We start from the raw sequence: 24,411 nt of genomic DNA on the forward strand, positions 1-24,411 counted from the left end.
CACACAGAGCGAATTTCAAAGGGTTTATCAGGAGAAAGCCTAAATTAGCTTTGTGTATAGACAGCTTTAGACACTGCCTGTGAGAATGAAATTACTATCGATTTACTATCACCAATTATTTTAAATACTAGAAGAAAAATTATATTTGAAAAGACAGTTTGCAGCCTGTCTAGAAATTCTATGTCAGTGATTTAATGTACGTATCGCCTACCTACCCCTCTGTGATTCTTTCAAATATACCTTCGATCATCAACTACAAGCTGGTTTGGCCGGGCTGACTACATCTGCACTGACAGATTTCTTGCATGATCACATTCAATTTTGGAAGGTCGTAGATTATTATTTTTTTTTCTCATGCCAAGGTAAAAGCTTATTGGGTAGGAATAAAGCCCAGTAACCAATCCTCCTAACTGTTCACACATTAGACCCTATGATAAAGAATAATACCTGCAGAGGGTATAGTGTCCACAGCCGTACCGAGGTCTCTCTTGCGTTTCTTTGGCAATCTGGTTTTGCAGAGCTGCTCAAAGTGTGCTTGCATAGAGAAATCCATAGTCAGAAAGCTGCACTGCAGAAAGCCACTCAGGGTGGTGGCAGCCATCTCTCTCACCTGAAACATAGATCACAACATGAACACTTATCACCATATACATGTGTTATACACAAAGACATCTTCCTGGTACGAGGAAAGGCAAAACTAATTTAGAGAACATTTTTTATGAAAATTATATGTTCAGTTTTGACCAGTTAAAGCTTTATAACAACTAGTGTTAATATAGAGAGAGTTAAAAATGTATTCTGCAACTTGCCCTGATTATAATGACTTAATGGTGGCAAACCTGAGAGCTACAGGAGAGGCCTTAAGGCCTGCTTCACACGGACTTCAGCTGGTATAAGGGCAGTGTGAACAGTGAGCTTTGACAAAGCATTTGCAGAGCATTCAGCAAGCTTTGCTGAAGCTTTTAAAGTACCATTCAGCTCCAGTTTGTAAATGTTGAACACAGATCCAAATGGGAGTGCCGATTGTCACTTAAAAGTGGTCCTAAAAGTTCATAAAAAAAACAAAAATGTTATACTTTCCTTTTCCCCATTCCAAGCTGAAGCCCTGCTCCAAATACTCTCCACTAACCGGCTGAATCCGGGTTCCCGACCTGGCCAGCAGGGGGCGGTTGGGGGAAACTAGGACAGCTCGGTCGAGGCTGGCCGGGAGAGGAGAGTGTCAAGTGGGGCATGGAACTGGCCTCTACTCAGGCACAGTTGACACCAGTGGCGTAGCGTGGGGGGTGCAGGAGGGGCCGGCCGCACCGGGCGCAACATCTGGGGGGGGGGGGCGCATCCTCAGTGTCACTCTGTCTGTCTGACTCTGACATACACAGTTCACACTGTCTGCGGCTGCCTCCATCTTTAGGCTGGGAGATGTCCAGCGTGGCTGCCCTATGGCTGAAAATGGCGGGTCGGGGCGGGGCTGGACTGTGCCTCACCTGTGCATTGGTGTAGGGTGGGGTGGCGTTTAAAGCCAAGCCCCGCCTATGCCCCCTCTCTTCACTGGTCAGTTTAGCAGTGAGTGAGTCAGCAGCCTGGCGCTGTTACAGAGTGGGTTTTTTTTTTTAATCACCTGATTAGAGCCAAAGGCTCTAATAGGCTTCAAAAAAGGTTGGACCCAGGACGCAGAGCAGTGCGCCCCAAGCCCACCCATTGTGTGACAATAGCGAATGAAAATTTGCTATTGTCACACAGATCCTCCTCCTGGTGAATCAGGAAGCGGGTCCGAGACCCGCTTCCTGATTGGCCGAAAGGCGAACGCACGCCATTGGCCGAGGAGGAGGCGGGAGGACTCAAGGAGATGCGGGGAACTGAGAAGAAGCAGCCGCTGCAGGTAAGTCTCTCTGCATTGAAGGGGGCATGCTGGTCTATCTGCATTGAAAGGGGGCACGATGATCTCTCTGCATTGAAAGGGGGCACGATGATCTCTCTGCATTGAAGGGGGGCACGCTGGTCATTCTGCATTGAAAGGGGGCACGCTGGTCTCTCTGCATTGAAAGGGGGCACGCTGGTCTCTCTGCATTGAAAGGGGGCACGCTGGTCTCTCTGCATTGAAAGGGGGCACGCTGGTCTCTCTGCATTGAAAGGGGGCACGCTGGTCTCTCTGCATTGAAAGGGGGCACGCTGGTCTCTCTGCATTGAAAGGGGGCACGCTGGTCTCTCTGCATTGAAAGGGGGCACGCTGGTCTCTCTGCATTGAAAGGGGGCACGCTGGTCTCTCTGCATTGAAAGGGGGCACGCTGGTCTCTCTGCATTGAAAGGGGGCACGCTGGTCTCTCTGCATTGAAAGGGGGCACGCTGGTCTCTCTGCATTGAAAGGGGGCACGCTGGTCTCTCTGCATTGAAAGGGGGCACGCTGGTCTCTCTGCATTGAAAGGGGGCACGCTGGTCTCTCTGCATTGAAAGGGGGCACGCTGGTCTCTCGGCATTGAAAGGGGGCACGCTGGTCTCTCGGCATTGAAAGGGGGTACGCTGGTCTCTCGGCATTGAAAGGGGGTACGCTGGTCTCTCGGCATTGAAAGGGGGTACGCTGGTCTCTCGGCATTGAAAGGGGGTACGCTGGTCTCTCGGCATTGAAAGGGGGTACGCTGGTCTCTCGGCATTGAAAGGGGGTACGCTGGTCTCTCGGCATTGAAAGGGGGTACGCTGGTCTCTCGGCATTGAAAGGGGGTACGCTGGTCTCTCGGCATTGAAAGGGGGTACGCTGGTCTCTCTGCATTGAAAGGGGGTACGCTGGTCTCTCTGCATTGAAAGGGGGTACGCTGGTCTCTCTGCATTGAAAGGGGGTACGCTGGTCTCTCTGCATTGAAAGGGGGTACGCTGGTCTCTCTGCATTGGAAGGGGGTACGCTGGTCTCTCTGCATTGAAAGGGGGTACGCTGGTCTCTCTGCATTGAAAGGGGGTACGCTGGTCTCTCTGCATTGAAAGGGGGTACGCTGGTCTCTCTGCATTGAAAGGGGGTACGCTGGTCTCTCTGCATTGAAAGGGGGTACGCTGGTCTCTCTGCATTGAAAGGGGGTACGCTGGTCTCTCTGCATTGAAAGGGGGTACGCTGGTCTCTCTGCATTGAAAGGGGGTACGCTGGTCTCTCTGCATTGAAAGGGGGTACGCTGGTCTCTCTGCATTGAAAGGGGGTACGCTGGTCTCTCTGCATTGAAAGGGGGTACGCTGGTCTCTCTGCATTGAAAGGGGGTACGCTGGTCTCTCTGCATTGAAAGGGGGTACGCTGGTCTCTCTGCATTGAAAGGGGGTACGCTGGTCTCTCTGCATTGAAAGGGGGTACGCTGGTCTCTCTGCATTGAAAGGGGGCACGCTGGTCTCCCTGCATTGAAAGGGGGCACGCTGGTCTCCCTGCATTGAAAGGGGGCACGCTGGTCTCTCTGCATTGAAAGGGGGCACGCTTTTCATTCAAACTTGTATTTAGATGCATTTTACTTTAATTACATCAGTATTTTCATAACAAACAATACATGTGCTTAGGGGGTAAGGGTTTCTTTAACTAATCTAAAGTGGAAGAGACTCGAGTGCTAAAATCCCACGGGTTAGGGGGCGCAAATTACTTGCCTTGCCCCCGGTGCTGACAACCTACGCTACGCCACTGGTTGACACCATCCATGCTGGGGAGGGGGGGAGGTCTGCGCTCTGTCCCTGTCTTCAACCAGCACTCGGTAGGTCAGCAGTGGGGACTTTTTGCTTCTCTTCACCAGGAATCCTTTAGACATGTCTGTGGCAGAAGCGGTGCAGCCTTTTTACGGGGCATCAGAGTGGACCGGGGGACAATTGCCCCCCTGCCCCAGTCCTCCCCTGCCCGCTGGCGTTCCTGGGCTCTTCCCCTTGATCAGTGCCCCCAATAGCAAACTGCTTGTTTTGGAGGCATTGCTGCATGCTCGCTCCCGAGCACTCTATGGGTCTATAAGACACAGAGCCACCACTCGGCCCTGCCCTCTTCTCAATGGCTGTGATTGACAGCAGTGGGAGCCATTCTTTCAGCCAATGAGGAGAGAGAGACAGCCAAGGCTCCACTGCACATTGCTGGATCAGGTATTAGGGTGATATAGGGGGAGAAGTACACAGAAGGCTTTTTTTACCTTCATGCACAGAATACATGAAGGTAAAAAAATCTTCAGCCTTTAGGAACCACTTTAACAAGCTGCTTTTTGGCTTCAGCAGGGTTTTAAAAAGCTTCAAGATGTGCTGAAACCTGCTAGTGACTTGTTTTAGATAGCAATCAGCACTCCTATTAGAGTCTCTGTTCAACATTTACAAACTGGAGCTGAATGATACTTTTACAGCCTCAACAATAGTTGCTGAAAGCTCTGCAAACCATAGGTTGAAGAAAAAAATTGCTCAATTCCCCCATCAACACAGTCAGTGGGAATCCCTAACGCTACGCTATTGTATTCTAACAGTGGAAGGTTTCCTTTCCATCAGAATACAATGATTACTGCTGCGGGCTATAGCTGGAGGTAATAATCATATGGAAAAAACCCAACAGGCTGGAAGTACTAAAATTGGTCAATAGATAAGACTTCTGTACAACCAGCCGGTCCCATAGATTCTGGTGGTTCCTGGCGTTCTATAGCCAGCTTTAGGAGTTAAACAGTTATGGTTTCCCAAGTTATATTGAATGGTCTGGGGAAAATGAACACCATTTTTCAAGTATTTGTAAACTCTAGCTTAAAAAAAAAAAAAAAAAAGTTGCAACGAACCTCCTATTAATACTGCCTTGATGTCCCCTTTGCATTTGTAGCCTTTTTTTTTTTTTTTACAGGAAATATCTTAATATAAAAATCACAAAAAGTGAGCTTCCACCTATACAGTGACAATGTGCATTTGCAGGTTCTCCCTGATGGCCCAGTGTTGTCACCCTCCCAACTGGGACTACATCTCTATGCTTCAGACACTCCGTGCTCCAGGCAGCACTGAAAACACCTCCAGCACTTTGCTTTCTAGCAGAAGAAACTCTGCAAGAGCAGGGTATGTACAATGATTTTCTGAAAGTATGCAAAGCATCATGGGGTAAGTAGTCCCCTGGGCTCAAATGCATGATTCAACCTCGACCAGAAGTGGCTCAGAGAAGGGCACAGTGTATAAAAGTCAAAAAGTTAAGGGGATAAATCTTGAAAAGAATGACATATCGTATGATGCTAGTTACATTGAGCTTTATGGAAAGCTGCATAGTGACCTAAAGTGGTTTAAATAATGCTTTAATTAAATGTAGCCATACTAGGGATCGACCGATTATCGGCAGGGCCGATATACACTTTCCCCAATATATCGGAATCGGCCCCTGAGTTTACCGACATTGCCAATATTTCAGGAAAGTGCTGTACTGGAGTGATGCCTGCAGCTAGAGGCATTACCCCGATACCGGCATCCATAGCTGACGGTTGGCTGTCCTGTAATGACGGACGATGTGGCTGAGAAGCCGCTCGGCTGTCATTACAAGGAGCGGATGTCCCCCCCCCTCCCGCGGCTCGCCAGGGTCTCCCGTCCCACCGGGAGACCCGGCCAACCATCCTGCACGGCCGCCGAAGAGAAGACCCGATCAAAGCCGCATTCGGCTCTGATTGGGTCTCATGACATCACTTCCGGGTACTCTGCGCCAAATTCAAAAAAATTACAGCATTCAAAACAGCCAAACTTGGCGTTTTGAATGTGTTTAAGTGCAGAGGAGGGGTTTGGGGTATTTTAGACCCCCAGATCTCTCCACAAGAGTACCTGTCAAAAAAAGAAAATTTTTAATGTACGAAAATATCGGCCAATACCGATATCCGATGACCCAAATATCGGTATCGGCAATAAAAAAACGATATTGGTCGATCACTAAGCCATACACTATTCATCTTTTTTCATACAGCCTGCAGGTGCGCTTTTTGGTGTGGATGGACAAATCCCCCTGCTGTTTATATCGTACGCCAACAGCTGTCAGAATACCCAAACAACGGCCGCACATCTGATTGAATACAGTGACTGTTTGGCTGACAACTTTTTGCCTGGCTCCTTTTGAGTTTTTAATTGAAGGATTTCAGGCAGGAAGGGGTAACAAAGCCACCCACTAAGTGAATTTTGGCCGATCCATCAGGAACCTCCCAAAATTCAAACAGTGTATGGCCAGCTTAAAACATATTTCCACTCAAAATTGCAGTCAAAATTTAAGAATTTCAGAAAACAAAATTTGAGAAAATTTAGGAAAATCCCACTATATGTTTGGTAATAGTTTAGCATACTTATTTTTGTATGTGGTTCCATAGTCTAGACATTTTTTTTCATTAATGCATTTTCTGCATTAAAGTAGAACTATAGGCAAAACATTTTTTTTTAAATATTGGATAGAGTAAGGGAGGGTCACAACCCTAGTTTTTTTTTTTGCCATCTGTGTCCCATCGGGGGAGATTTTTCTTCACTTCCAGTCCCATGGCCGAACAGGAAGTGAGAGAAAATCCCTGCAAATTAAGGGAATCCCCTGGGGACCAGAACTAGTGCCCCCATTGCAAGATTTCCCCTCTATTACTTTTCTGGCGACAACTCAAAATTTGTAATTTTCTTTTTATTTCACTTTCAATCACAATCGTAAACATGACAAAGAGGGTGGATCTCCAGAACAGGGCACAGAAAACAATAAGGACTTAAAAGTTTTGTCTTTAGCTGACCTTTAATGTAAAAAATGCCCACTATCTGTCCTAGGCTCTCTGTCCCTAAACATTTACCTGGCTCCATGTCACCACTCAGGAGCTGATCCTGGCTCCAGTACTGCTCTCCTCATTTCCTCCTTTCACAGGAGAAACCGAGGGCAGCGGAGCCATAGACTGCTGCTGCCATTGGTCAAACTCTTTGAGGACAAAGTACAGGCGTGGCTTACTGGCGCTCTGTGCCTCTATGGACGCACACAAAACCCTGCTCAGGAGAGCGCACGAATAGGCACCTCCTTACCACACGGCTTGTTAAAAGGCATCCAGAGCAGACAAGGAGAGGCTGGTAAAGCTGGCAGGGGACTGCCAGAGAAGAGAGTACTTTCTGTGCAATACCACTGCACAAAACAGGTAAGTGTACCCTCATTTTAATTTATTTATTTTAAATATACCTTGGTATCATTTTAGGTCCTCCAGGATATTATATACTGTAGAAGGTTTGGAAATGGGTAAAATAATTTAAAGCACAAAACAGAGCACAGCTGGAAGCAGATATTTCCCAAATTTCGTAGCGCATTCTGGTTTTATTGCAGTGAAGGTGAACTAGTATGCAATCGATGTGTTGGGGTTTAGGTGACTTCTATTAAAGCATCTGCCTCATCTGATACCTAAAGAGATTCCCAATACTCTCCTTTAAGCGGTTATAAAAAACTTAGACATGAAATATGAACAAAGCATATCCTTATATATATATATATATGTGTGTGTGTGTGTGTGTGTGTGTGTGTGTGTGTACTTGTCTCAATTAACCACTTCCCGCCCAGCCTATAGACAAATGATGGCCAGATGGTTGCTTTCTTATGCTGAGCTGACACCATATGACGCCCGGTCATAAGGAAGTGCCGATCGTGTGCCCGCACAATCGGTCACTGGCCATATCTATGGGACACAGCCGATGATTGAGCAGTGTACTGCTCGCTGCCTAGTTTACACCCACTTACAGACTACATTTTAGCATTGGTTGTATAACGAATGGCCAAACTGTAATAGAAGACGGTTTAAGTGAAAGCTTAGCAATGCACATCTCCTTGTCTCTGCGACAGAAAGGGTTAAACACGTTAGCGATTAATCATCATTACCGAGAGGCCACCGTCACTAATAAGTACACATTGTTACATGTTAAAACGTAAACAAAGAGGCTCATCTGCTTAGTGAACAGAGGCGGCCGGGCACGCTGCATGTAATGTGCCATATTACTGCAAATTATCTCCTTGAACATTATGTTCTTGAGCCGCGCAAATCAGTAAGTGTAGCGGCAAGTGCTGTTCTAATTAAATAGACCAACTTGACAATAAGCTCATTTGCACGTCCATCGCGCATTATTAAAATGTGATCAAATTGATTAAGAATCGTCAGCCGTATGAAGAGGGAAAGTATGTCAGAAATTCTACTGACAATTTGCCGGCTCCACTCGGGGGACGGCATTAATAAAGGAAACATGAAGAGAGGATGGAAATGGCAGAACGAGAGGAGGCACGGCTGCAAAATGAACACACTCACTGGGGAACGTGACATTTGTCTCTCGCTGTTCCCGAAACTCAATTCCACTTTTTGTACATTCTAATTATTCTCAGACATGCCAGAAATGGGTCAGTCCTTTTCTCCCTGCGGACTCCCTCCTTTGCATATATGGAAATGGTTTAATCTGCTTGTTACCATACTGTACTCACTCGTATTGTTTCCAGAATTTGGAACACTAATGGCGCTTTTCCACTGCATGGAACCGAACGGTTCGGCTCGCTTTTGTGCTTTTCCTCTGCTGGTACCGGATGTACGGTGTAGGAACGGTTTGGTACGGTACGGTGGCGCTTTTCCACTGCATGGAACCGAACGGTACGGCTCTCAAAAACAGTACCACCTCGATTGTGGTTCCAACAGGTACCATACCCGGTACCATATCCCACAATCCTTTGCATGCAGTCACTACTAGCCACTGATTGGTCAGAGAATTGTTGTTATCCCACCCACTTAACTTTAGTACTACTTTAGTGGAAAAGCAAACCATACAGTACCGTACCGAACCGTTCCAACACCGTACCATGCGGTACCAGCAGTGGAAAAGCAAACCGGGCCAAGCAGGGCCGAGTAGAGCCGAGCCGGTACTTGCAGTGGAAAAGTGCCATTACAGCTCCTCTGCTTCATCTGCAGCAGAGAGGTACAATCTCTGTTACACCATATGGAAAAGGTCGGGCAAGCACCAAACTTCTTTTTCCATTTGTATTTTTCTGTGTTGGCCAAATCTTATAAATACACCAATGTAACAAGAAGATTGCTGAGGGGAGACATAAGGCTCTCTGTGGTTCGGATAACACAAATGGATCTCTTCTTCTTTAACCACTTCTAGACTGGAAAGTTTTACCCCCTTAATGGGCAGGTCATTTTTTGCAATTTGGCACTGCGTTATTTTAACTGACAATTGCGTGGTCATGCGACACCGTACCCAAATACAATTTATGTTCTAACAACAAACATGTCATACTTATCGGCTCTGTGCAGTGGTTATACACAGAGCAGCCCCAATCCACCTCTTCTCGGGTCCCTCACTGGCATTCTTAGCCCCTTCCTCCTGCCAAGTGCCCCCAGAGCAAGCCACTTGCTCTAGGGCAGGGATTCCCAAACTACGGCCCTGCAGTTGTTCAGGAACTACAATTCCCATCATGCCTAGTCATGTATGTGAATGTCAGAGTTTTACAATGCCTCATGGGATGTGTAGTTCTGCAACATCTGCAGGGCCGTAGTTTGGGGATCCCTGCTCTAGGGGCACCCAAGCAGCTGCATTGCTGAGCCACGGCTCTGCCTGTCCATTCACACACAGAGCTGCGGATCAGCCCGACCCTCTCTCTCTCCTCATTGGCTCGCTGGATGCGATGGACAGCAACGGGAGCCAATGATGGCTCCTACTGCTGTCTTAGCCAATGGGGAGGGAGGGTCCCTGGAGAGCCGAGGTTCTTGTGCATCTCACATCAGAAGGATATGCTTTGCTCATTTCTCATTTTAGAGGTTTACACACTTTAACCACTTGCCGACTGCCGCTTGACTATATACTGCGGCAGTCAGCCTCTCCTGGGCAAAGTGACGTATGGGTACGTCACTCGCCCACGAGCCTGTAGGGGGCAAGCGTGCGCCGCTGGCGGCGCGCTCCCACCCCCGCTCGTTAACTGACACCCCCACATGTGTGACCGGCGGCTCCGATGTCCGCCAGCCAATCACGACCTCCCTCAGGAGAGGGAGAAAGACAGACAGCTGATGTAAACACAGCTGTCTGTCATTCTCCCTTAGATCATCACAGAGGCTATGCGATCCTGCTATATAGGATCGTATGTCTCTGTGATGATCTAACAAGCCACGCTCCCTGACAGTTAGAATCACGCCCCTAGGGACACACTTAACAACTTGATCACCAATAAAGTTAGCCCCTTCCCTGCCAGTGTCATTTTGACAGTAACAGTGCATATTTTTAGCACTGATTACTGTAGTAATGTCACTGGTCCCCCCAAAAGTGTCAAAAATGTCAGTCAAGGGTCCGATCTGTCCGCCGCAATCCCGCAAAAAAAAAAAAAAAATTGCAGATCGCTGCCATTACTAGTTAAAAAAAGAAAACAATAAAAATGACATAAATCTTTCCCGTAGTTAGTAAACGCAATACCTTTTGCGAAAACCAATCAAAATACGCTTATTGTGATTTTTTTTTACCAGAAATATGTAGCAGAAAACAAATTGGCCCAAAATGTTAAAAAATTTTGATTTTTACATTTTTTTTTTGGGAGAATTTCATATAAGAAAAATGTAAAAAATATTGTTATTTTTTCAAAATTGTCGCTCTTTTTTTGTTTATAGCGCAAAAAAAAAAAAAAAAAAATCGCACAGGTGATCAAATACCACCAAAAGAAAGCTCTGTTTGAGGGAAAAAAACAAAAGACATCAATTTAATTTGGGTACAGCGTCGCACGACCGCGCAATTGTCCGTTAAAATTACGAAGTGCTGAATCGCAAAATAGGGCCTGGTCTTTGAGCAGACAAAATCCTCCGGGGCTTAAGTGGTTAACTTGACTTATTGTTTCTATATACTCACAGCCATCGGAAGTTTTGGGGCCCCTTACACAACTTTAGACCTGGGCCCCTCCGGGCCTGACCACCAACATTCTGCAGGGCCCGCCCTCTGGCCATCCCACCTAATCCGCCCACTGGCCATCCCACCGAGTCCTTCAGTGCCCCCGCTTCCATTTTAACACTCTTACAACTTAATGTATGAAGTAGAATCCAATCCATCAAAGAGACATCCCAATCCAGTAAAGAGACTGCCTCATATATTCAGCAAATATACATCCTAATCCAACAAAGAGACATCCCAATCCAGTAAAGAGACTGCCTCATATATTCAGCAAAGAGACATTCCAATCCAGTAAAATGACAGCCTCATATATTCAGCAAATATACATCCTAATCCAACAAAGAGACATCCCAATCCAGTAAAGAGACTGCCTCATATATTCAGCAAAGAGACATTCCAATCCAGTAAAGAGACTGCCTCATATATTCAGCAAAGAGACATTCCAATCCAGTAAAGAGACTGCCTCATATATTCAGCAAAGAGACATTCCAATCCAGTAAAATGACAGCCTCATATATTCAGCAAACATATATCCCAATCCAGCAAAGAGAGAGCCTCATATATTCAGCAAAGAGACATCCCTTCAGCTGCACTGGCTTATTCTGCAGCCGCTCTGCTTTAGCAATTGCTAGTTACTACAGCAGCAACAACTCGGTCTCGTTGGTTGGGGCCTGGGCGATGGGGCCCCTCGGAATGCCCGGGCCCCTTACATGTGTATGGGCTGTCCCCCCCCTGATGGCTGCCCTGCTCACTGGGGTTGATTTGCTAAAACTAGAGAGTGCAAAATCTGGTGCAGATGTTCATGGTAGCGTGGCATTATAGGGCTATATCAGGTGGTGAAAAGGCAATAAAGCACCTCCTCTTGTAAAATGCCTTCTGAAAAGCACTGTGACTGGAAGGAGAGAGTCTAAGTTCAGTACAACACAGATTTTTGCAGCTCCTGACCTGGATAGAAGAACATATGCACGGCTCCTGTGTTTTACAGTTTTGAAGGTGCTAAAACAGGAAGAACTTGGCCGGATAGCAGGGTAGCGCCACACATCTCCTAGGCAACACTCTCCCATCAGAACCAATCATCCCCTTTGTACTGATCAGTTCCCCCAGGCTCTCTCCTAGTTCTTGCTGCTCTCCAAATGGACATCCGTTAGCGTGTCTCAATGAGGAAGCTGACAGGCTCAGAGAGGCATGCTGACAGTGAAGGTAGACAGAGATAGCCAAAAGGTCTGAATGTGGCCCTAGGGCCGCAATATGTCAAAGTCTGATCTAGCCCTTTACTTTCCAGCCCTTGGTCTGCTCCTTTCAGTTCTTTAAATCATGGAAGCTCAGAATCACACGTTGGTGTTACCTAGCATAGTCTTCATGTAAAATGGAGCCTGCCTAGGAAAGCCTACTCCTCCAGACTAAAATCCACCCACCAAGGAAATGTATTATTTGTGTAAATTTTCCCAGGAGATTGCCAACTACTGCTTGCATTAGGGATGAGGGCTCTTGAGAGTTGTACTGAGGCCGGGTGCTGTGATGTCTTCAGGAAGGTACCAGGGAGTTGGAACAGAAAACACAAAACCCGACAGATCCCTGAATGTGTGATGCAGAGATCTCCCCTACCATGCTACTGTATTCTTACAGGTGGGACTCTCCCTCCCCCCCCCCATCAGAACACACAGATCAGCCCTGTAGCTATTGGCTGCAAGTACTGATAGAATGCTGGTTTTCCAGTAGAAACTGATAATAAGACCAACTCCAGACGGCAGTACTCACAGACTGGAAGTCAGCTGGTTCCTGCTGAACCGGCCTCTTTTCGGTCAGTATATACCCTGCTTTAGTGCGTGACGCACTTGGAGCAGACTGTAAGCTCCTATGCAATCAGTGGGCTCAAATGTTGTGCATCTTTGCTACAAAAATATGGGGGGAAAAAGTGTAATATAGTACATAGGAGCTTTTCCTAGGAGAAAGCTGGTTTTCCTAAAGGTACTACCACAGCCTTATCCCTATTGTTACATTCTGGGCTCAGGCACAGTAAATGGCCAATTGACACATAATGCACATTACCTCCAACTGTTCATCAGCCATTAGTTGTAGAACCAACCACCTGACGCCTTGAACAGCTTCTTCATTGTGAAGGAATATGAAGAGGTTATAGAAGACCATTGTCTGGATATAGGTCAGGACTGTGTATCTGGCATGCCAGGAGCTGCTTCTTGCAGTCTAAGGAAAACAAGACCAAAACAAATATATCATATTTTATTGTACAATTGATTCTCTCTTTCATTAAGGGATAAAACTTGATGATAATTGATCACTTGCTACCCGCCCATAATGCTTTTAATGTGAGCAGGCGGCAGCTATAGGCTCAGCAACGTACTGGTATTTTGCCAAGAACACGCACATTGGCGCAGCTTCCTAGGGCGCGCAACGGCACGATCCCATAACAGTGCATCGAGGCACTCAGTATCCTGCCGCTGTAAAAGGCCAGGGCATCATGTGATCGCCATGACCAATCATAGCGATCATATGAATACAACGTAAACAAAACAGTCACGAATGTCTTCCATTCATGACTGCTTGCTTACTATTGTGATGCTGTGATTGGCCCACAGCTATCACACCTGGCACCATGTAGCATGTGATTACAATTCTGATTCAGATTACCACTGTTCCCCTATTAGGCCACCACTCCAGCCATGAGATTTAAATCTAGTATTATCGGTATTACAAAGACCTGGCTTTCGAACCTGTTTGGAACATATTTGACTTGGCTCTCCCTTCTTGTGGCCATCACTTCAGCCAGGAGGGTTTCTTAGTTATTAGCATTGTCCTGTAGAGAACCCAATTTGATCCCATATTGATCACCCCAAAGGGATTTCTCTCTATTGAATGAATATGGCGAGGACCTTTCAGGTTTCCTTTTTTGCAATCCGATTCCCTTTTTTCCATTCCTAAAAAGGGGTTCTTCAGGCTCCAGATCCACTAGCTTTAAGTTGATTTGATAGGTTAATACATAGGCCTATAAGATACCAGATAAAATGTTTCATTTTCCTGTTAAAGCCCACTCCACTAGGGCAGTGTTTCTTCGACTATTTATCACATTAGGGCCTTGGCATCACAAATTTCTAAGGCGGAGACCTGGTCTTCTGTACTGATTTTCTCTAAGTTCTACAAGTGAATGTGTGGCAAATGCTAGATGAAAGACTCTGCAAGTGGCTATTTAAAGTAAAAGTCCACCCCAACACTAAAATCTCTAAATCTACTTGCATCCAAAATCTAAGACTAACCTATCTAGCCCTCAGAAAGAAATCTGTATACATACCTTTTTTGAAGCTGGTCCGGTCCTGCGCTGAGTTGTCAGCGGGAGCTTCTTTGTGGAGGTGGGTACAGAGGAGGCAGCCGACAACGGAAGCCCCATAGTAACTCTATGGGTGACGTCACTTCCCATCAATTTCCCAGCCGTTGTCTGCTGTGTCCTCTGCAGCGCTTCTGTCGCTGGAGACCGGAGATTTCTTCTTTACAGGGCTAGATAGATTAGTCTTAGATCATGGATGCCCGTAGATTTAGAGATTTTAGTGTTAGGGTGGACTTCCACTTGAATTCTTTTTGTTTACCTTTGTTTCTTTATGTTCAGCTGGTTTACCGGTGTTCTTTTGTGTGTGCCCCACTTTTCAAATTTTAGTGCTTTTGTATATCCCTAGGTTGCTTAATTATTAAGCTGTGTCCCTCAATAGACCATAAAGAAAAAAAGATTTCTGCAATTACTAAGAAAAATTATTTTCTCTGAGTACATTGAGGAAGGAGTTCTAACCCTAAGAGGGTGGGCCTTCATTTCTATGTGCCTAATGTCCATTTCTCCTATGGATGGTAGGATAAACCTAGATTGCTTAAAAGAGATGTAAGAGATGTATGGGATGTCCCCCCCCCCATTTATACTTACCTAGGTGGATGGAGAAGCAGCCCAATGCTGCATCTGTCCCCCAGCTCCTCTATACTAAGAACCGAGCAATCGAACACCGCCGATCGCTCGGTTCTGACAGCTCCATGAGCAGAGGACAGCTCTCTGCTCTGCCCCCTCCTCGCTCACTGGAGTACTGGGCTGTGGAGGGGCAGGGAGTGGCAGGCTAAGGCTCTTACTGGCTCGCTGAGAGGCTGAGCCAGGTGTCGGTCCAGGAACATGGCGGATTCCGACTCCATGGTCGCAATGACGCGGTGCCAAGGACTGACTTCTGTGACGTCAGCAGAGAGGGGACTTCAACCCGCTCTCTGCTGAAAATGGGTCAAAAGAGTGCAGAACATACTGCACTCCTGTGACCCATAGGAGATGTACAGCCAAATGAGCTTTGACTGTACATCTCCATTGATTATCATTAAAGCGGAGTTCCACCCAAAAGTGGAACTTCCGCTTTAGGTGGTCCTAACCCCCTGACATGCCACATTTGGCATGTCATTTTTTTTTGGGGGGGGGGGGGGGAGCGGGTACCTAGTTTTGACAGGTACCCGCTCCCACTTCCGCTCGGAGCGCCGCGGCGCCCTGAGCGGAAGTTCTCCTCTCCCCCTCCCTGCAATCTTCTGGGACATGTCAAAGGTCCCAGAAGATTGCCGGACAATCACGGCACGTAGCGCAACTCGCGCATGCGCAGTGCGTACCCGGCTTTGAATCCGCAAACTGTCACAGCCGGGTGCCCACAGCAGTGATGCCGGCGCCGAGGGAGAGGATCGAGGCTTCGGGCGGCCGCATCGCTGGACCGTTGGACAGGTGAGTGAAATGGCTGGAACTCCGCTTTAAGCAGTGTCCCTCAATGGATTCTACAGAGAGTACAAAAATCCTATTTTTGATATAGCTTAAAAACAGTATAACGAAAGAAGACAACATTGGAAAACTGATAAACTGCTTCTATGAACATTGCATTGCACTATGCCACTCACCTGTTTCAGCACCTCAAGAGCCATGGGCACTTGCTCTGGGTAGAGTAACCCTTGAGACATCAGGGATAAACACATTTTGGCATCTCTCTTTAGCTCGTCATAGTTTGTGTCAATTTCAACAGGTGCAATCTGACCAAAAGGAAGTTTGTTAGCATATTAATGCAAAAATCGCCATAGTTCTACAAGGTGGCAATGCAGACAGGTTTAGTGCTAACCATGTATACCTCTACAATATTAAGCAGAACTAAAATTCCAGGGGTACAGCAAAGGTTGCCTATTCTAAATCAAGAGCAGTAGAAAATTGGCAATTGCCAATTTTGAGACCACTTCATATAGTAATATAGCTTTCAGTTAAAAAGGAACTACACTGCATCTGAGCGCCGCAAACCAAAAAAGGCTATTCATTTATGATATTCATAGCAAACTCCCCCATCTATCCATGTCTCTATGCTTTATTTTTCTGAGAAATCACTTTAAAACACACCCGATACATTTCTGGCTGCAGCCATCTTGACTAAGGGCAGATGATTACGTAGCATTTTCTTCCTGAAATCCCTTCGCTTAGGCATGCAGGCAGGAGGGTGTGCTTAGCTGAGAAAACCCCTCCCCCTCCTGAGATGTAGGAGATAATTTGCCTAGGCCAGAAACCAGAAGTAACTAAAGAAATGTAAACAAAAAATGTTTAAAGCAAGTATGATATACTTTCCTATCTATTTACTAATGCTAGCAACATAAGGATTAAAAATAATCAATGTTGATTGAAAGAGTAAAGTTCCGCTTTAAATCTATTTCTAGAACTCAAAGGTGTACTAAATGTACTCAGACTAACATTATCACAGTGCCTGCAAGTTTCTTGGGATCCCTGGTTTAAGTCATGTAGAGTATTTCTAAGGACCTTAACCACTTAAGCCCCGGAAGATTTTACCCCCTTCCTGACCAGGGGGTATTTTGCGGTTCGGCACTGCGTGACTTTAATGGACAATTGCGCGGTCGTGCGACGCTGTACCTAAACGAATTTGACGTCCTTTTTTTCCCCACAAACAGAGCTTTCTTTTGGTGGTATTTGATCACCTGTGCGATTTTTTGATCACGCGCTATAAACAAAAAAAGAGCGTAAATTTTGCAAAAATAACAATATTTTTCACATTTTTTTATATGAAATTCCCCCCCAAAAAAAAGTAAAAATCAAAATTTTTTTAAATTTTCGGCCAATTTGTTTTATGCTACATATGTTTGGTAAAAAAAAAAAAAAAAAAATCGCAAAAAGCGTATTTTGATTGGTTTGCGCAAAAGTTATCGCGTTTACTAACAAAGGGAAAGATTTTTGTCATTTTTGTTGTTTTTTTTTAACGCGTAATGGCGGCGATCTGCGATTTTTTTTGCGGTACTGCGACATTGGTGCGGACAGATCGGACCCTTGACTGACATTTGTGACACTTTTGGGGTTACCAGTGACATTTCTACAGTAATCAGTGCTATACATATGCACTGTTACTGTAAAAATACACTGGTTGTGAAGGGGTTAACTTTATTTGGGAGGGAGGGGCTGTGTGTGTCCCTAGGGGCGTGCTTTCTACTGTGATTGGCTGTGGCTTGAGCTGCAAGGACACTGATCAACAGATCTACATACTAGATCCGTGTGATCAGTGTCTTTACAGCGAGGAGAATGACAGGTGGCTTGTTTACACAAGCTGCCTGACATTCTCCCTCTCCCCCGCCGAGTGACCGGCGGACATCGGGTCCGCTGGTCACACGCGCGGGGGGGGGGGGGGGGGGTCCGTGACCACGCGGGGGCGCGCGCTCGCTCCCTAGACCCTCACAAGCTAGTGACGTAGCCCTACGTCACTTTGCCTGTGAGGGGCTGACTGCCGACGTAGATCGGCGTTAGGCAGTCGGCAAGTGGTTAAGAGTTGGTTCACACTAATCGGACTCGAAGTCGCCCGTGCAGGGCGACTTCAGCGCGGCTTGCAACGACTTCTCTTAATAGAAGTCAATACAAGTCGCTCCGACTTTGCAAAAAAAAAAGTGCAGGAACCTTTTTCTAAGTCGGAGGGACTTGAGTCGCTCTGATTAGAACGGTTCCATTGCACAGCATTGGAAGCTACTTGTCAGGCGACCAAGTCGCCTGACAAATCGGATCAGTGTGAACCGGCAGTAAAGGCTGTGATGCTTAAAACTGAACTTCTCTCTCTCAATCAACACTGACTATTTTTAATCCTTATACTGCTATCATTAGTGAATAGTAGGAATGTATATTGTATTTACTTGTTTGAAGTTACCTCCTAGTTTCCAGGACTAGGCAAACAATGTTATACATCCCAGGAGTCTTCAGGAGAGGAGGAGGGGTTTTCTAAGCTAAGCACATGAAATGCTACATGAATCATCTGCCCTTACTCAAGATGGCCAAGGCCAGAAATGCTAGGGGCGTTTTTAAAAGTGATTTCTTAGTAAAATAAAGCATGGAGACATGGATGAATGGCAAGTTTGCTTTGAATAATAAAAATGAATTAAACCGCATTTTTGGTTTGTAGTGCTCAGATGCAGTGTAGTTCCGCTTTAATAATCTTGAATGGTGAGGAAGAATAGAGAGGGGACATAAGACTGAACTAAGTAAGCATGTGTGGTCTATATAAAAACAGCACAAGAGGGAGTACATGGCAACAAACTGCATATGTCCTATAAGGTGTGTAGATAATCTTCAGAAACTGACCTTAAATAACAATGGTAGAAGTTGTAACTGTTCTGGGACAGCCGTACAGAACGAGCGTCCAGCACTTGCCATGATCCACTTCAGTACTGCAAGACGAACACAGAATGAGACTACACATATCTAGATATAACTATGTAAAAGAAAACATAAAATTTTACATAACATTGCATTTTTACATTTCCATCAATAAAGCATAAGTGCATCTTTCCAGAAAAAATATTAAATGCTCACATTTTTGCATTAAAATTTTTTTTTATAATTTTATTCCTGCAGGAGGCTGGAAAGCATTACACCCGTGATCTGTGGGGATCAGGGGTTCAATGGCAGGCTTCTGCTGACCAGCTCTACAGCTTTCTGCCGTAACTCCATATGGGCTGTCTGAAAGCTGCAGGGCAGTTCATTCAGAACTTGAAGTTCAGAAAATTGAGGTTCAGGAATAACGTGGGCGGGTGAGTGGCGCCCAGCACAGCCGCACTTTTTTCAAAAAGTGACAGCAGGGAGAAGATCCCCCCCCTGCCCTCACACTGAGCGGAGGGTCGGCAAAAGTGACAGCAGGGAGAAGATCCCCCGCCTGCTGTCACACTGAGCAGAGGGTCGGCAAAACTGACAGCAGGGAGAAGATCCCCCGCCTGCTGTCACACTGAGCAGAGGGTCGGCAAAACTGACAGCAGGGAGAAGATCCCCCGCCTGCTCTCACACTGAGTGGAGGGTTGGCAAAAGTGACAGCAGGGAGAAGATCCCCCACCTGCTGTCACACTGAACGGAGGGTCGGCAAAAGTGACAGCAGGGAGAAGATCCCCCACCTGCTGTCACACTGAGCGGAGGGTCGGCAAAAGTGACAGCAGGGAGAAGATCCTTGCCTGCTGTCACACTGAGCAGAGGGTCGGCAAAACTGACAGCAGGGAGAAGATCCCCCGCCTGCTGTCACACTGAGCAGAGGGTCGGCAAAACTGACAGCAGGGAGAAGATCCCCCGCCTGCTCTCACACTGAGCGGAGGGTTGGCAAAAGTGACAGCAGGGAGAAGATCCCCCACCTGCTGTCACACTGAACGGAGGGTCGGCAAAAGTGACAGCAGGGAGAAGATCCCCCACCTGCTGTCACACTGAGCGGAGGGTCGGCAAAAGTGACAGCAGGGAGAAGATCCTTGCCTGCTGTCACACTGAGCGGAGGGTCGGCAAAAGTGACAGCAGGGAGAAGATCCCCCGCCTGCTGTCACACTGAGCGGAAACTGGCAGCAGAAGACGGAACGTGTTATATGTTCCACCCTAAATACAGGTGGAACATGTTCCAAAGGGTGAACTTCGCCTTTATAAAACGTTAAATATGGTCACATATATCTTTAGATAAAAGTAGATTTCTTTGCACATAGAAAAAATACACACAGTAGAATCTTTTACTTACAGAAAGGGGTTCAAACAAAATACAAATCTCTATGTGACTCTTAAGTTTCAAAAACTGATCTACGATTGCAGCTTCTAGTTTTCGAGTACTCGAGTACTTTTAATCTTATATTTTAATTGTAGTTCCATAGATTGGTGAATCTGAGAACAGGGCTTGCATGCCTTAAAAGCTGCTCCTTATTAAACCTTGTTCTTACAGAGACTGACATCAGAAAAATTAGTCGCTAAAGCATCTGACACTTCCCCAGTTTGGGCATTTAAATAAAAATGTCATCCCCGGAATAAAAAAAAAAAAGTGGCCCTGGTTTTAATACTCACCCGATCTCCAGTGCTGTTCATTGCATAATCTCCAAACTTGCAGCACTCTTCCTGGTTGATGAAGCCCAGTGTCATTCAACCCACTTACTGTGAGAGCCCAGGGCATCCTTCCACATTCTGCCTCCCAGGCCTGACTAACAGAAGGAACGCTGCAGTAAGCAGAAATGACATGAAGCCCTTTTCTGCAGCATTTGGGATCCACCCGTCATCAGGGGCGGAAGAGGGCAAAAAAGATCTGTTACATTGGCAGGCCCCCAAAATACCCCGGGTGCAGGAGCAGGAAAGGGAAGGGGGTAGAAAACCCAAGCTAGGAGCTCAGCTTTAGTACAAAAACTTAAATATATGGGAAATGATTTCTTATTCTGTCCATTCAGTCCTGCAATAGCAATTAGAGTATCACTTAACAGAAGAACGTATGATGTCGTAAAGTAAACTTGTCATGAGAGAAATATGAAAGCTGCCACTGTTGACCTCATTCTGAGAATTCCTGCTCTCTGGTTGTTACTTAGAGACACTGTCTGCAATACTTTCTAAGTCACTAACATGGAAGAAGTTTAAAAAAACTAAAATCATTTCCATGGCTTTCACAGGCAAGCTTCTTAACGTGATTGTAAAGTCTAGTTTTTTTTTTTTTTAAATAAACATGTTATACTTACCTCCTCTATGTAGAGTAGCCCAGTTCCTCCTCTTCTCGGTCCCTCTTCTGCGCTCCTGGCCTCTCCCTCCCCAGTGAGTGCCCCTACAGCAAGCAGCTTTGCTCTTTTTTGTTTGTTTAGCAAAAAATAAGAAACCCAGGGGTGATTAGATATCACCAAAAGAAAGCCCTATTTGTGTGAAAAAAATGTCATGTGGGTACGGTGTTGCATGACCGCACAATTGTCATTCAAAGTGTGACAGTGCTAAAATCTGTAAACTGGCCTGGGCAGGAAGGGGGTAAAAGTGCCCAGTAGGCAAGTGGTTAAGAATAGAAAAAAGTGCCACACTGGCCACTCTGCATTGATGGGGGCACACTGGCCACTCTGCATTGATGGGGGCACACTGGCCACTCTGCACTGAGGGGGGCACACTGGCCACTCTGCACTGAGGGGGGCACACTGGCCACTCTGCACCTGGGGGGGCACACTGGCCACTCTGCACCTGGGGGGGCACACTGGCCACTCTGCACCTGGGGGGGCACACTGGCCACTCTGCACCTGGGGGGCACACTGGCCACTCTGCACCTGGGGGGCACACTGGCCACTCTGCACTGATGGGGGCACACTGGCCACTCTGCACTGATGGGGGCACACTGGCCACTCTGCACTGATGGGGGCACACTGGCCACTCTGCACTGATGGGGGCACACTGGCCACTCTGCACTGATGGGGGCACACTGGCCACTCTGCACTGATGGGGGCACACTGGCCACTCTGCACTGATGGGGGCACACTGGCCACTCTGCATTGATGGGGGCACACTGGCCACTCTGCATTGATGGGGGCACACTGGCCACTCTGCATTGATGGGGGCACACTGGCCACTCTGCATTGATGGGGGCACACTGGCCACTCTGCATTGATGGGGGCACACTGGCCACTCTGCACCTGGGGGGGCACACTGGCCACTCTGCACCTGGGGGGGCACACTGGCCACTCTGCACCTGGGGGGGCACACTGGCCACTCTGCACCTGGGGGGGCACACTGGCCACTCTGCACTGATGGGGGCACACTGGCCACTCTGCACTGATGGGGGCACACTGGCCACTCTGCACTGATGGGGGCACACTGGCCACTCTGCACTGATGGGGGCACACTGGCCACTCTGCATTGATGGGGGCACACTGGCCACTCTGCATTGATGGGGGCACACTGGCCACTCTGCATTGATGGGGGCACACTGGCCACTCTGCATTGATGGGGGCACACTGGCCACTCTGCATTGATGGGGGCACACTGGCCACTCTGCATTGATGGGGGCACACTGGCCACTCTGCATTGATGGGGGCACACTGGCCACTCTGCATATTTTGCCAGCTTCTCAGAGAACTCTACTTGCTCTTCTTGTTTCCATGCTTGTAAATAATGCAATAGATTTCATCACAATAATAGAAAGAATTAAGCCCCAAAGTGTGAAGCAGGCACAATGGCCACTTACTTGTCTTCATCATTTTAATGCCCTGAGTTCTCTCATCCTGTTCTTCAACCCCATTCTCCTCCATGACATGGTTTTGTATCTCCTCATCAGCTTCCATAAGAGGTCTTAGCTTGTCAAGGACACGGGCAGTAAATTCAGAGATCCGTGGAGACTTGGTGGGAGCGGTGTTTGGCAAGCAGACATCAATCATGAAGATGTAGGTCAGAACACTGTAGTGAAAATGGCAAATGTGAAAACTCCTCCAATTTTTATCACTGGATAGTACAAAGCCACACGAGAACTTTCCCCTGCTAATCACACATCACATTTTCCCACAACTATCATAGGCTGCATCCATCACTGGACAGTTGAGTGGTTAGGACAGTGGAAGAGCAAGCTATATCCCTTCCAGGAAGTGCTGGAGCATTGCCTTCTAGATGCCCACACTTTATACCTGCCAGCAGTTTTTATTTTTTAAATGTGCCGTTGACTTGTAGATAATCCAAACAGGTTTTCTGAGGTCTACAATACCCTAATTCACAAATTATTTCAAGAAGCTGCTTCTGTTTACATCAAACACTTCAAGCAAAATATCTCAATTCTACAAAAATTTAGAAAAGCAGAAACCAATTCTTTTGAGCTGAATTCCTTACCTTCCGATCCTTTCTCTGACATTCTTGTACACCTGGGTTAGTTTAGGTTCCAAATATTTAAGCAATCGGTGCAGCAGCTCTGGAACTCGCCACTCTTGCTGTGCAAGTCCTCCCTGAAGCACATACAATCGGCTGAAGGCAGGAAACAATTATTATTAATACTAATATTCATATTCTCAGAGGTATGAGCAGACATTCCAAACACTGACTTTTACCAAATACTGGATCTACTGAATGTCAACTGGAAGTTATCCAATATGCTGGACATTCTATATAAATCCCCATATACTGTATATTGGACACAAAATAAATATGCTGCAAAACTGAAGGTCACGGTCCTTTTCAATAAATCCACTGTAGGGCAACTATGTTGTTAGAGTAAACAGTCAACATGGTAGGAGCGCTGTTAGTACTGCGTAAAAATAACTTGAGGTCCAGAAATGGAGAAATAAAAACATAGCTGTTTTTTCGGTAACAGGAATATCTTCCAAATAGATCTCATGGGCATTTCTTAGGCAGTCCTGTGGGTACCCCTTTTTGTTAAATTTATCAAACTGAGTCCTACTTTGAAGAACACAATCTTGAATCTTGGAACAGTTTCTCTTGAGTCTATGAAATTGGCCCTTCCAAGAAAGATGATGATGGCAACTTGAATAATGTAGATACGAGTTGCCACCAATTGGCTTGGAGTAGTTTTGACCAACTGGGCCCGGGAATTGCGGCATTCTACAGTACCTGGTCACCTTTGCCATTTTCATATGCAGATTTCAGGTATGGAAATTGTGTCCTCTAACAGTACCGGGAGTCACCTGTTGCCATTTCCACATGCTGGGTTTGGGGATTGATGTAATCTGCAAGCACTTGCCTATGCATTTCAACTGCCCAGAGTCACATCATATGTACACTGCTTTGGTTTTCTTAAGTTTTTTAATGTAATAAACTGTGCTATGTTTTTATTTCTCCATTTCTGGGAAAGTTATTTTCCCACAGTACTGACAGCGTTCCTACCTTGTTGTGGGTTTGGCTTTTCGCATAACTAGGTAATGACCACCCTATAGCAGATTTACTGTTCTATGCAGAATCCTGTATATATACGCGATTCTGCACTTCCACATGGGGGGCGCTGGCGTGCCACTTCTGCTGTGATTAGTCAAAGCAGAAGCCGATAAGCGGGTGCCGGACAATGGTTGACCCCTGGCACCCACTAATCAGCGAGGAGAGACAAAGGACTACGCTCTGCATATGTTAACAAGGCAGAGCTCCGCCCTGTCAGCAGAGATGTGGTGGATTTTGTTTCAGGGAATAAAATCCAGCATTTTCCTTAGTAAAAACACCACACTGTGTACACAAACACTGGTTAGGCACACATTTAACCCTTTGATCGCCCTAGACGTTTAACCCCTTCCCAGCCAGTGTCATTAGTACAGTGACAGTGCATATTTTTTTTAGCACTGTTT

The 24,411-nt window shown here is 46.5% G+C and overlaps 1 protein-coding gene across 1 annotated transcript in view; it reads right to left on the reverse strand.

Annotated features, from left to right (window-relative positions):
• Positions 1-24,411, reverse strand: part of PSME4 (proteasome activator subunit 4) — a 340,163-nt gene that overhangs the window by 13,982 nt on the left and 301,770 nt on the right. The window contains exons 39-44 of the mRNA XM_082250997.1: positions 22,955-23,086; positions 22,323-22,531; positions 18,470-18,555; positions 15,760-15,888; positions 12,895-13,050; positions 448-610 (exon numbers count right to left, since the gene is read on the reverse strand). Of these exons, the coding sequence (XP_082107123.1) occupies positions 448-610; positions 12,895-13,050; positions 15,760-15,888; positions 18,470-18,555; positions 22,323-22,531; positions 22,955-23,086 (875 nt within the window). The remainder of the gene's footprint in view (positions 1-447; positions 611-12,894; positions 13,051-15,759; positions 15,889-18,469; positions 18,556-22,322; positions 22,532-22,954; positions 23,087-24,411) is intronic.

The sequence above is a fragment of the Pelophylax lessonae genome (genome assembly GCF_965119305.1).
Source record: "Pelophylax lessonae genome assembly, chromosome: 3".
NCBI classification, from domain to species: Eukaryota; Metazoa; Chordata; class Amphibia; order Anura; family Ranidae; genus Pelophylax; species Pelophylax lessonae.